The sequence below is a fragment of the Electrona antarctica genome (assembly GCF_951216825.1).
Source record: "Electrona antarctica genome assembly, chromosome: 4".
Taxonomy (NCBI): domain Eukaryota; kingdom Metazoa; phylum Chordata; class Actinopteri; order Myctophiformes; family Myctophidae; genus Electrona; species Electrona antarctica.
The window spans coordinates 14,307,501-14,320,688 of record NC_136809.1 but is presented as its reverse complement, the minus strand read 5'-3'; the positions used below and the strand labels follow the sequence as shown (position 1 = coordinate 14,320,688).

Sequence of the window (13,188 nt, the reverse complement as noted above, 5' to 3'; positions counted from 1 at the left end):
AACCTTATTCTCAGTAAAACAAAATAAAGAATACAAGAACCGCCGCACCGAGCGGTCGGGGTGAGGTCAGCGGAAATAAGCGAGGGCGGGGTGGATTATAGTAAGTAAATTGTATTTATATTATAGGCGACGGTACCTCCAATATAAAAAGGAGGTACTTCCAACGCCAAAGGCAAGATACAGATCCTCTAAGACCTCCTCAAGGAGCCTCTTACTCAGCCCACTGACAGCTCCCTGCTAATACAGGAAATCGTCATTACAGTACCTGATACCACACCTGATGGTAAAAAGTAGACCTTTAGAGCACCAACCATTACTTAAAAGAGTGTTCATAGTAGCTGTAACGTGGCAAGGTCACAGACGAGCACAGAGTTCCATATAGTGTGCAGAAAAGGAGATAAGATACACGTCAGAGATCTGACGGAAATTGAGTCTCAGCTTCATCCAGTTGATGGATACTCAGATGGCATTTCAATACCATTTCGTATACTGGGTGAGCTGGGAGGCGAAATGGTGACCTTCTGATTACCAGACTGTCTAATCTATTCACTTACTCACAGTACAGTAGTAGTACAGTAAATTAAAATTACATAAAAGTGAAGCATCTTAAAATGTACATAGCCTAAGGGGTTCACACGCACGCACGCACGCACGCACGCACGCACGCACGCACGCACGCACGCACGCACGCATGCATGCACACACGCACGCACGCATGCACACACACACACACACACACACACACACACACACACACACACACGCTAATTCTCACTTGTGGCTGTTATGACAACATATAAGGACATAAAGATGGATTGCTCTTAGAGTTATAGTATGTGCATCAACCTCATACATCTTGAACATTTCCGTGGAAGTGGAAGATTTGTGGGTCTAATCAGCTCATATGGCCCAGTTATACATGGTCTGCTACTCCCATCTTGGACCAGAGAGAGGTTCCTTTCAGAGAACTCTTGTTGTCCTGGGTGTCTGTCTTTCGTCACAGTACATGCTTACGTGACTGTGATGTATTCCTGAGCTTCAAAAAGTCATATTTCTCCAACCGCCAACAATAAAGTAATATCCTGCTCCTTGACTGGGAGCAGGAGAGACATCACATTGTCATTACAAGAGCAGATTTATATTTCCCAAATGCTGTTTGGTTTCTAAAGTTAATCTCATCCTCCCCCGAATTCTTCAGTGCTAATTGCTACGTCTGCTCCAAAGGTCCTCTGTTGTTGTTATGGCTCTAGCAGTTGTGTATGAGCAGCTATCATTCAGGACATCTAGTGAATACTATTCAATAGCCTACTGACAGGGTGGGGAAGCGCCACAGTTTATATTTTTGTTTGTTGGCTCCCTGAGGATCCATGAAATCCCCTTTAGATCAACTTCCCCCAACGAAATTCTCCAAGTATAGACATTCAGGAATCCAAAAACATACAATAATTTATCGTTTCCCAATTTCAACCCATTTTTCTTGTGTAAGGAGATAGTATAGACTGTAAAGTGGAAACTACTTTGGGGTTTGGGTACCTCAATAATGAGAAAGCACCGTGCATTCATCCATGTTCACATCTATTATAAGCCTCCATATGAGTCCCTGGGGAGAGATTTTGAAGGGAAAAACCCAAACATGCCACCCAAGGTAGCATTATAACTTTTGACCTTCATGACATCCCTCTCTATATGACAAACGTGTGCCATGAGACCCCCCGCTCTCTGTAGGGTGGACATCACGGCTCAGTTCCTATTCACTGTAGCGTTTTACCAATACCTTCCCACTGACAGTTAGCCCTGAACTTTATTTGCATGTTAACTAAAACGAAAGTCTGCATCTCTGCACAATAATATAAGATAATTCAACCACATTAAAGCTGCGTGTGTGTGTGTGTGTGTGTGTGTGCGTGCGTGCGTGCGTGCGCGCGTGCGTGCGTGCGTGCGTGCGTGCATGCGTGTGTGTGTGTGCGTGTTTATGTGTGTGTGCGTGTGTGCGTGCGTGTGTTTGTGTGTGGTGTGTGTGTGCACGCGTGCATGCATGCATTTCATTTGATTATTGGCCCTGGTGGACTGTAGAATGTTTCTCATGAGAAGACATCTTCCACACTGTTGTGGGTCTGACAGACGAGGGCAATGGGTGATGTATTTCATTTTTGATGGCTCCAAAAATATAATTAGGTATCCATGAATCATCGGGTATTTTCCATCCATCTATTTCTGACTCGGTGCGAAGAGTCGGGCAGAGAAAGCCAGAAGTATATTAATTGTACTGTATTTTATTGTACATAAACTTGTATCATTTTTCACACCAATGTAAATGAATCACTTATTCCTAGCATATTTCATGCTCTCACTGCAAAAGTCTGTTTCTACAACAATTTCATTCTAAAAGCAGTGAACCACAAGGCAGTGTCCATTCTTTAATCATATAGGAATGTGTGAAACCTTTCAGTAGATTTCTGACCCCTTGTTTCTGGGGGGGATTATTCATATACATAATACATTACGTACTATAGTGCAGAAACTGCCTATAACATCCTGTGGCATGTGTCAAATGAAAGGATTCCATGCTGTGCTTTCACATTGACAGTGACATTTTGTGCGAATGTGGTTTTTGGTTCACATACTGTAGGAACTATAGTGGTCAAACACTGTATCAAATCTTGGCAAACATACAGTGTGACACAGCCTTCTGTCCAAGCTTGAGAATGCCTGTGCTGCCTCTCCCTACTCTAAAATGAAAATGTCCTCAAGGAACGCTAATACTGCTGAAAAATGACATGCTGAATTTTGTTTTGACATGACTAAAAGGCTGTTCTTTGTTAGTTGCCAGCAACGCATGACCAAAAAGAGGGTTGTTTATGATCGGTCAATTCCTCATCTCCCCAATGTGTCCATTCAACATCACACCTCTAAAAATGAGTTCGGTATAGGCAGAAACAAATGAAACACATACATTGAATGAGATATCCTGTTCCCTTTTCCTCCCCCAAGTAAAAAGAAATGAAATGAAAAAATGTTTTCATGTTCTTGAGATTGTCCAAGTACTACTGAGAATTAAAGAAACTTAAACTTTAACTTTAACAGGTCAGCCAGCAAAATCCAGTCTATAATGTGATGGATTCCAAATAAAAAGAACGCCAGAAGATTGTGTGCTTTTTAGTTTAAGTGAAAAATGTATTGTAAAAAGTGAGCTTGTCATTACATTCCTCAGATTTCCTGTCTTTCAGGTCAGGATCTACTATGTTTAGCAACATTAGGCCTACAGATGCTGTTTCCTGGCCATGAAATCAAATCCCGAAACTAATGCTATTATATCTATTGTACTTCCTTAGTTAAAGTTGTTGATTTAGGGCTAGTCATTTTAGATTGACTTATTTAGTGTTAATTACTTTCAGTTCGCGTGTGACTGTGAGTACAGAATACCCCAACATAGTGCACAGCACTGCACACCAACAAGATACCAAAACAGGAGGTCAACAAGGCAACATGGCATCAACAAGGCATCACAGAGACAGATGCGCACCACAGGGATGCACATGGGATTCTATGTACACACTTAACTGACCTAAACAAATGGCAGTCACCACTGTCAAGTTCACCGATGTTATGATGAGCGACTGCATATGACCATAATATCCATGGTAACAAGCCCTCCACTCCGTGGTGTTCATTCACTTTCTCATATCGCAACCTTTCATAAAGGCATATCCCCAGTCGTCGGCAGGGTTAAGAGGAACTTTTATTCCTCCCTTCTTTTTATATTTTATTTTTGTTTTAAGTTTCTATCTCACTATAGCTGCCTGCCTTTAGTCCCACTGTGCAAATAACCGCACTGCGTCTTAGAGGTCACAAAAACACTTCCGGTGTCTCTCTCTCTTTCTTGTAATGAACAAATTAGAGAAGCCAAAAGAAAATGAATACATGACAAGAACAACTTCACAAATACTTTATGTACATTATTGTAACATTCTCATTGCATTACAATCTTTTACATTAAAGACGATATCAAATGACGAAGGCCTTTTGCAGTGGATTCAGAGCAGAGTTACAATAATTGGCCCCAGTGTGTGCGTTTGCCATGCACGCACAAGGAAATAGCTTGGAGTTCAGCTTTCTACTCAGTTAATGATGCCTGTCTGTTAACCGCCAACACAGGAGTCTGACGGCAACAAAAGACACAGTCTGTTCAGCTTGATGTCATGAAGAGAGGGCCCATTAAACACGGATCAGTATCAGCCTATTGTACGGAATGCGACGTCCTAAAACCTAAACCTTAAAATGAACCGTGAATGATGGTATCTCTCTTTTTCCTATCCTCTGTCTCTACCCTTTTCTCTCTCCAGCAGCCTCTATTCAGAATATGCTAATAAACGCAGATAAATTGTCATTCTGTTTTCTCTGAATATGGGAGTACACATGGGGTCCTATTGTTGATGAATGATGATATTCATCACTTTTCCTCCTTCTTGTTCTCCTCCGTTCCGCTCTCTCTCTCATTCTCACTTTGTGTTTATGTTTGCGTGGAAACATGGCGGGCCAGTGATCAACCTGTTTCCAATAGCAGTCACTGTGACCTCTTTCTCCACTCCAAGGTTAAGGAAACAGAATGCCCTCAACCATGATGGATCATAGAACATTCCAGAACTTTCCACAACTGTTTATGCTAACGTCTGTCTTTTCGATAGAGGAGGGTGGAATATGTGATTTCTGCGGTGGCACACAGCACAATCGTTCTGTTACTTTAACTCGGGTCAATTTGTACAGTTTCAGTGCTAAATTAACCCTCCAAATTTAGTGTATGAACTGTGGACTCTTTCGACCTTTGGAAAAGCGCCGGCCAATTTTCTACCCCGACAACTGCAGTGTGCTGCACTCTCCCACTGCATTGAGAAGAGAAGAGTGATCGTGGTGGACAGCTCAAACCTCATGCCCCAGAGAACAGGGTGCTTGTTCTTTGTGTTCATGTTGATGCTTTTCAATGGTTCATGCTCTGTCTTTCGGCTCCACGGGCCCTTAGCTGTTTGTCTACTGGGGGTAGCGTGGCCTTGGCTTTCTGCAGGGTCATCCCCGAGTCACGGAGACCAGACCAGGGAGTCCAGCACATGTTCCTGGAAATGGATCACACAGAGTGGTGACGCGGCCAATTTCTGGGTGAAGTTAGCCAGGTGTGCTGCATACTCTGACTTCATATCCCTTATATTGTACAGTATATTGTCCATTATTTCATATTCTCAACAGGGAGTTGATGGGTGACAACATAATTATACATTTTGAGTGGGGCTGTGTGTGTGTGTGTGTGTGTGTGTGTGTGTGCGTGCGTGCGTGCGTGCGTGCGTGCGTGCGTGCGTGCGTGCGTGCGTGCGTGCGTGCATGCGACCCGTGCGTGCGACCCGTGCGTGTGTGTTGACCTTCCCCTTCAGCATCAGTCCCATGTCCCATGCATCCTGAACAGGAAACAGCACATGTTACGCTCTCTTCCCCAGATGATGTGTTTTCATAAAGGCTACAGCTCTGCTCCAGGAAACAGAGACATAGCAGTCTGATCCCAAACCCCATCTTGCTGACATCCCTCAGTCACCATCATCAACGATACACACACGTGAGAACAGCAGCCATACACACAGACGTACGTTCATCATTCATGGTCCCAGCCTCTCCTCCGCCACCCCCACAACTCCTTCACCCACGTTCAGCACCACCCACCACACAACAAAGCATGATTGCACGCCGTGCGCAGGTTGCGCACACACCCATTTAGGCTCGCGATTGGCCCCGTGTGTGGTTTCTCAGCCAGCATGTTTCCCATTACCTTCCATCCCGCCAGCTGGGTATTAAGTTGTTCAAAGATGTAACTGTAAAGAGCCCCAAATCACACCAGATTACCCACAATCCCGGAGACCAAATCAGCTGGGCAATTTATTGTCCAGCCTGGTTATGCTTTCCGTCTCAGGTGATTTGAGTTGAAAGCTGCTGTGTGCAGACTGCAGACAGAAGCTGCTTGTTTCCTTTCCCTGTGGCTACAGCTTGATTTGAGACTTCTGGGATTTATAGGGAATCTGTCTCACATTTTACATTTGAGGCGTTCAGCTGATGCTGTTGTTCCGAATGATTTATTATGAGTACAATAGTTGAAGGAGTCTACATTTCCACTGTCAACATTACAAGCGGCATACTGTTAAGTCAGTTAGGGGTCAAAGACACTGTTCTCAGACAATAAATGGCCATATAGTATTCGGCTATAGAGCGTCGCAGCCCCGCCCCCTACCAGGGCCCAGGAAATGATTCTCCGTTCATTTTCCTCATAGACATTTCAAAAAGTATTTATTTAAAGACCTTTTAAGCCTCGTACAAAGCCAACTCTTGGCGTGACAAATCATGACAACAAACACAATTTTTCGGGCCGAACAAATAATAAGAAAGAAGAAGAAAACGGCAGGTTACAACACTTTTTTTGTTGTTTTTCTTCTATGTAATTATTTGTTTGGTCCAAAATATTGTGTTTGTTGTCATGATTTGTCACAACTCGAGTTGGCTTTGTACGACGCTTATAAGGTCTTTAAATAAATACTTTTTTGAATTTTGAAATGTCTATGGGAAAAATGCATTGGGAATTATTTCCTGGGCCTGGCGTCGTCATGAAAGGGGGCGGGACTGCGACACTCCATAATAGAGGTGGGCTAGATGCAAAAAAAGTAGCAGAGAAGACAATTGTGCTGTAATTTTTTTAGCCTGTGTTTGTTTTATTAGTCTCAGCATATATGGTATGCATATTACTGTACATTATATTTTACCATAATAATACTGCACAAATACACAAATAAATTGCATTTAAATGCCAACCATCCCCATGTGATCTCCTGTTGTGTTTACAGTATAGTATGTGTGCGAATGTAATATTTAAATTTGCCACCCACATACATTTATCTAGGCTACATCTGTAGCCTACATAGTGATTTCTTTAGTCCCAACAAATTGTTGGGACTAATAACTTGCATTTTTCACACCTTTGCTTGACACCTACCTGTATATGGTTGATCTGAATGTTCTCCTGCAGTAAAACTTACCCAATATACTGTATATTGGGACTGGACTGCATTAGACCAAAGTGTTACACTAAATTACATATTAATGTACATTATGTGCGTTTGTCAGTCACCTCGGTCAGCTGAGTAAGCATAGAAATCCCATAATCATTTCTAAATGCGCCCAAGATCTCAAAACATGCAGCTTTGACCCTCTAAAGCGCTTGGTCCACTTCCAAAAACCTGTCTCGTGTTTCTCGTACAAATGCTACAAATACGTAAAGGCCAGTGGAGGAAGCCTCAGTGTGAAATTAAGTTGCTTGACAGTTCCATTTTATTAGAGCTGACAGTTTTAGAAAACTGCACAAGCTCCCCGGTGCTGTGGACTAGTAATGAACCAGCACAAATGAATACTGGGAAAACCTCGGGTGCTGAAACCACAGAGATTCCTCCTGACCTCAAGGCGCGGTAAAAAAGGATTCACTTAACATGTTTTAGTTACGGGAAAATGCCAAGTAATATCCCTGTTCATTTATCCATCAAACCACACAAACGCTGTAAGATGATTTGCGTGGGGTTTTGGCTCAGTCTACTTTCATTTTGGCAGCCTCGGAGCGACAACGTTTACACTCCAGTGTTAGGTTAGCCCCTTTCGGGACACTTGGGTTACCTTTTCTGTATTTACAGAAAAGGTAACCTGTATTTACAGAAAAGGTAACCAAGGGTACGGTCCCAAAAGGGTCTAACTCCAGTGTGTATTCTATGCTGTGCAGAATTATGTGGTTATTGTTCCACCTGTTTGAGGTGTGGTGTAGTGTCTGTGTCAGGTATGTTACGGTCAAATTATGTATTTCCTTGTGATACCCTTGACAAGGAAAGCTTTTTTTGTTTTTACCAGAGTGGACACTTTTGTATATTAACCACTTTAAGCTCTAATAGGTTACAAATAACCTCACTTCACCAAACTTTCCAGGGTACAAATAGCGGAAAGCTCGCAATGCATCACCATGCAGCGCGTTGAGAGCTTGTAGATCAGCTATACTTTACATGTCCAAAATAGAGTTGCCATTGGTAGTTAAAGACAAACATAACAGTTCAGCAGATATTCATACGATTATTACAAAAAATAATTGAGAAAAAACAAAGGATTACTAAATATATTTTTATAAAAGTTTATTTAAAAAGGAAGTGAGTATCGTAGCTATGATATTGCTTCTCGGTTTACAAACAGTGAAAATACAGAGGGTAAAAAATTGTAACATATCTTTAGATGAAAAATACGCACCAGAAGCTGCCTCAAAAGAACAACCCAGTATTTCACATTGTCTTGGGGTCAAAAGTAGAACATATGCATCATGACGAGTAATTTACACACTAGCAAATATTATGCATAATTGTGGATGCTCGTGTTACATGAATTAGGTCCAAATATAAGTTTAATTTGATCATAAAACTACTATGTAATGCCCTGTATAGCTGTATAACAATAACACTGCCATTATTAGAACATTGATGGGAAGATGACATCATGCCAATATTTTAGATATTGGGGTAGGCCTACAAGTTTCCATGTCATTGCTGTCTATGCCATCTATATAACTATAGCAATCAAGCTTGTAGATCTCCTATTTTCACTACTTTAGAAAGAGTTAGAATTGTCTTCCATAATGACATGCCCAACATTGGGAGGTTAAGTTGAAAGTTGCTAAGTCTGACTGTGATATATATTATCAATATTTAACCAATGGAAATTATTAACAAGAGCTTGTGACTAAATTATAACTGTATTGGATCCATTGGAATTTTTTCCATTTCCCTTTTTTTCCCTTTCTTTTCTTTTTTCTTGACACACAAGGTTTCTATCCGATAGCGCCATTCAGTATAATGGTAGTAATAACTGAATAGGCCAAAATGGTCATCATATACTGACATCGAAAATGTATATTAAAAAAAAACAAGATGACTCAATTTGTGGAGCATGTCAACAGTAAAGCAAAATACTGTAGACGTGCACACAAAATGCACGTGGGGTGTTGGGAACGGCTAGATTGAAAGCACATGTTATTCCCACCGATCCCCACTTGAAAGGTATTGTTCTCCGTTTCAGCTCCACGGCCCCATCGACACATCATATCCCATTTTGGGCGGGAACCCCTTTTGGTGTTAGCATTATGTTATGCTTTAGCTATTGAAAAATAGCAGATCTACAAGCTCATAGCTTGTAGATCTGCTATTTTTGAAAAATCTAGACATTTTTAGAATCTGATCTCAGGTCAAAATGGGATATTTCAGCCTCACTGAAATTATTTCAACAAACGCATTTACTGCTGTTCAAGAGAAATGACGGGCCGGTTGACATTTGATAATTGCCTGGCTCAAGTAACAATGATAACAGTTAGATTTTAGATGTAGTATTCAAGCATGTGGGACCTTTTTACAGATTTATTAGATTTATCCAACCTAAAACTGAGGATGTGTCCCAGATGAGAGTGGATGATAACGATACACTATACTGTACCCCCTGGTACAGAATGAAAGATATCTAATTTGTTGTAATGAGACCCATATTTATTTCCAGTAGTTTGATGGGATTCTTTTCTCGTGTGGATGATATAAAAGAGAAGAAAAATCACTTCCATCCATTTAGCTGTTTAAACAAATACACACAAAATGAGGAATTTACAGATGTCTGTGATTACAATTGTAGGCCTACTACAAGGGCAAACAAATTAGTAATACTGTTTTATAGCACAGTCCTATCTGGAAATGCCTTAATTTAGTACTGCTTGAATAGCCTTAGAATGTGTTTTTATTTAACCTAGATTATACAAAATACAAAAATAAAAAATCATTACATTTAAAAGACGCAACCGATAATAAAGTGGCTCAAATATATACTGTAGATAAAAAAGTAGATAAAACATGAATGTTCCTCCTGGATGAACATTCACATGTGATTTTAGGTATTTTGTGTGGCAATAAACATAGCTTTATATTCCAACCAAGGACAGGTGTTGGTATTAAAAATCCCTGTGCTCTTACAATATTTCAACCAGGTCCCTTTGCTTTGCTAAGCTGTGTAATGCATTGAACTATATTAAGAAGACACATGGTTATAAACATTACATTTATTTATTCTGAGGTTCATATTTTTTGTTAAATAAATATTTGGTTTCTGATTTGACTGATTCTAAGACTTGAGTGGAATCATGAATGATTAATCAATAAAGCAGCAGCATTGATGTGTTTTTAAAAACCCTTTTCATTGCAATCTTTTTCAGTATGACAGCAGTGCCAATGTTTGTTAGCTGATCTAAAACAGTTACTCAGCTAATATTAACGTTGCAAATTCATACACATAAAGATAACATAACAGTGTTTTGTATCTCTTTTGATGATTTGTGATCATTCAAAGGTTATGGTCAATGTAAGACATTGCACCAAATGATCTCATTCCATCCAAAGACATGAAATACATTTATGTCAATGGCTCTGACTCATTATATACTGCATAGCACCTCTTAAGTCAGTGCTAGTCTTTTAGTAGCTTTTGTGAAATAATGTTTATCACTGATGTTGCAGCAAGCTCCTTAGACTACGAACAGCATGTCCTTCCCTGATTGGTCACCTCTTTTGGAGTAAGCTAACCGATCATTGGCCAGTCTGTCTGTATGTCCCTGTCACAAAGTGTCACATGTCCCCCTCCAAATCCTACTCCGGGGGTTACCCACAAAGCCTTGCATGCAAGAGTTCAGAGTTCATATTGTCCCTTACAGCCGCATGAAGTCAGAAAATACTATATACAGACACATTCGGAGTTAGTACATGTAGGCTACACACACATACGCTCAACACACACACACGCACACAAACGCTTATGCACTAAAAAAAATAGTTACATAGTTTGACAGACAAGACTGACATGCATCCTGACATTCTAATACAACAAGGTATAATTGCACTTGGTGCTGATGGTGAAGCTATGAGAGGTGACAGTGTGGGATGAAGCCATCATGTCCTGCAGGCGCGCGGCGCAGCAGCGAGGCTGCAGGATGGCATGGGTAGGTGGTGAACAAGTGCTGGTTCTGCAAGCGGCCCATAGAGGCGGACAGGTGCGCGTGTGTGACATGATAATACATCCGTAGCAGTAGAGAGAGGAGGTATACATGTTTGGTTGCCAGTTGCCTTTCGGTCTGCAACGCGTCCCACCACGCTTCTTAGATATTTTTGTTGTTGTTACGTCTTCTGGATTTCTTCACCCTGCAGATCAATTTGAGAGGATACGTCAATAAGATGCTCCTAATAATAGGGCGACATCCACCATAATCACGTAGTGTCCCTTTTCTGGGCATGTCACAATAGGTACTAAACACTTAGCAAAAATCACACTCGTGTGAAGTGAGGGGCGCTCTTGTCATCATACATCATTCATCATACATCACATTCCGTGCCCAGCCAATCAAATCATCTCAAATTTGGTACACACAAACACTCAAAGCTCAGCATAATTTGGTATACACAAACACACAAAGCTGTTTTGACCCATTGATCTTGTGAATTACGGAAAAAAGCAAGGGACCTAGTATAGACCCCTGGAGGACCCCCGGTCAACAAAGTGTATACGGTTTAAGTGGTTACATTTGATGAGCTCCTGTGTTTTTAATGTAACGCTGATCTCTAATATCCTCAGTCCGTAGCTTTCATGTCTAACTGGGGATTCGAACCACGGTCTCAGGCGTGGGAGACCAAATATCAAACGCTCTGTCAAGGCAGAATCCCTACTTGGTCCAGATATGGTTGAACTTGTGAGCTACAGGCAATACCTACATGTATGGAGTATGGAGACAAACTCCAACCACTGCAGATATACAAGTAACATACAATGTTAACATACTCTGCCAAACAGATGGGTTAAAATTACGTTAAAACTTCACTGAGGATTTTACTGTGTAACTATATGTGTTGTCTTTGAAAACGTCACATTTCAGCCTTTGTACTGTAGGCTATGTGTCGTGTCTGTTTCAAGAGCACATCCTAGCCAGTTGATTCTCATCTGCAGACACATTGTTAGGTTTATTGCACACGCATTTGAACTGTATAACTCATTTAAGAATAAATATTCTGAGATGCTGTAGTAGTTAGTGTAGCCTCCATTGTTTACTCATTGGGTGTCAAAACCAATGAACCTGCTCCCTACCACTGACAGTTTAACAGTAACTGTCGTTAGAAATTATATATACATTGAATAATGCTTACATATCTTTTATGTGCCTACATTTTCTCACAATCTGAGATGGTCAAAATGGGCCAATGTTGCCTTTACTGATACCCTTTTAGTGTTCTTATGGAATATTTAATCACAATTTCAGACATTTTCACACAAGAAATGACTGCAGAAATATCAGTGCCAGATTTATCACTGTTTTCAGGTGATGCAAGTCATTTCACTGTTAATAAGTCAGTCGCTTTTATCAACCAACTTGGTGATTTCCGAGAGTAATTGCCACCATGGAGTTGAACAGGGCTGTGCTAATGGTATGCGTCTGTGTATCTCTGCTTTGCAAGAACCATGCGTGTTTCTCTATCTGTGTGTGCGTGCGTGCGTGCGTGTGTGCGTGCGTGCGTGCGTGCGTGCGTGCGTGCGTGCGTGCCTGCGTGCGAGAGAGAGAGAGAGAGAGAGAGAGAGAGAGAGAGAGAGAGAGAGAGAGAGAGAGAGAGAGAGAGAGAGAGAGAGAGAGAGAGAGAGAGAGAGAGAGAGAGAGAGAGAGAGAGAGAGAGAGAGAGAGTATTTCTTTTCTTACTTATTAATGGCATTCTTTAAGTACTGCTGAAGCCACTTGGTTTCTGGGTTGATGCACACTTCTCTGTTGCTCTTCAGCTTGGCACTGAGAAAGGAGAGATGGAGATGGAGAGGAGTGAGTGAAATAGAGAGAAAAACAGAATAACAGAATGCAGAATGCAGAATCTAATAGAATTATTGGGTTTCTGCCCCTCGACATTTTTTAGATTTTGTGTGTGTGAGTGTGTGTGTGTGTGTGTGTACGTGCGTGCATGCATGTGTGTGTGTGTGTGTGTGTGTGTGTGTGTGTGTGTGTGTGTGTGTGTGTGTGTGCGTGCGCGTGCATGTGTGCGCGTGCGTGTGAACGTATGATTTTTCAACCATCCC

At 41.3% G+C, this 13,188-nt stretch overlaps 1 protein-coding gene across 1 annotated transcript in view; it reads right to left on the bottom strand.

Annotated features, from left to right (window-relative positions):
- Window positions 1-9,296: 9,296 nt before the first annotated feature.
- The window catches only part of LOC306922553 (stromal cell-derived factor 1-like), an 86,326-nt gene continuing 82,434 nt past the window's right edge, over window positions 9,297-13,188 (bottom strand). The window contains exons 5-6 of the mRNA XM_079500236.1: window positions 12,824-12,907; window positions 9,297-11,282 (exon numbers count right to left, since the gene is read on the bottom strand). Of these exons, the coding sequence (XP_079356362.1) occupies window positions 11,240-11,282; window positions 12,824-12,907 (127 nt within the window). The 3' untranslated portion in view covers window positions 9,297-11,239. The remainder of the gene's footprint in view (window positions 11,283-12,823; window positions 12,908-13,188) is intronic.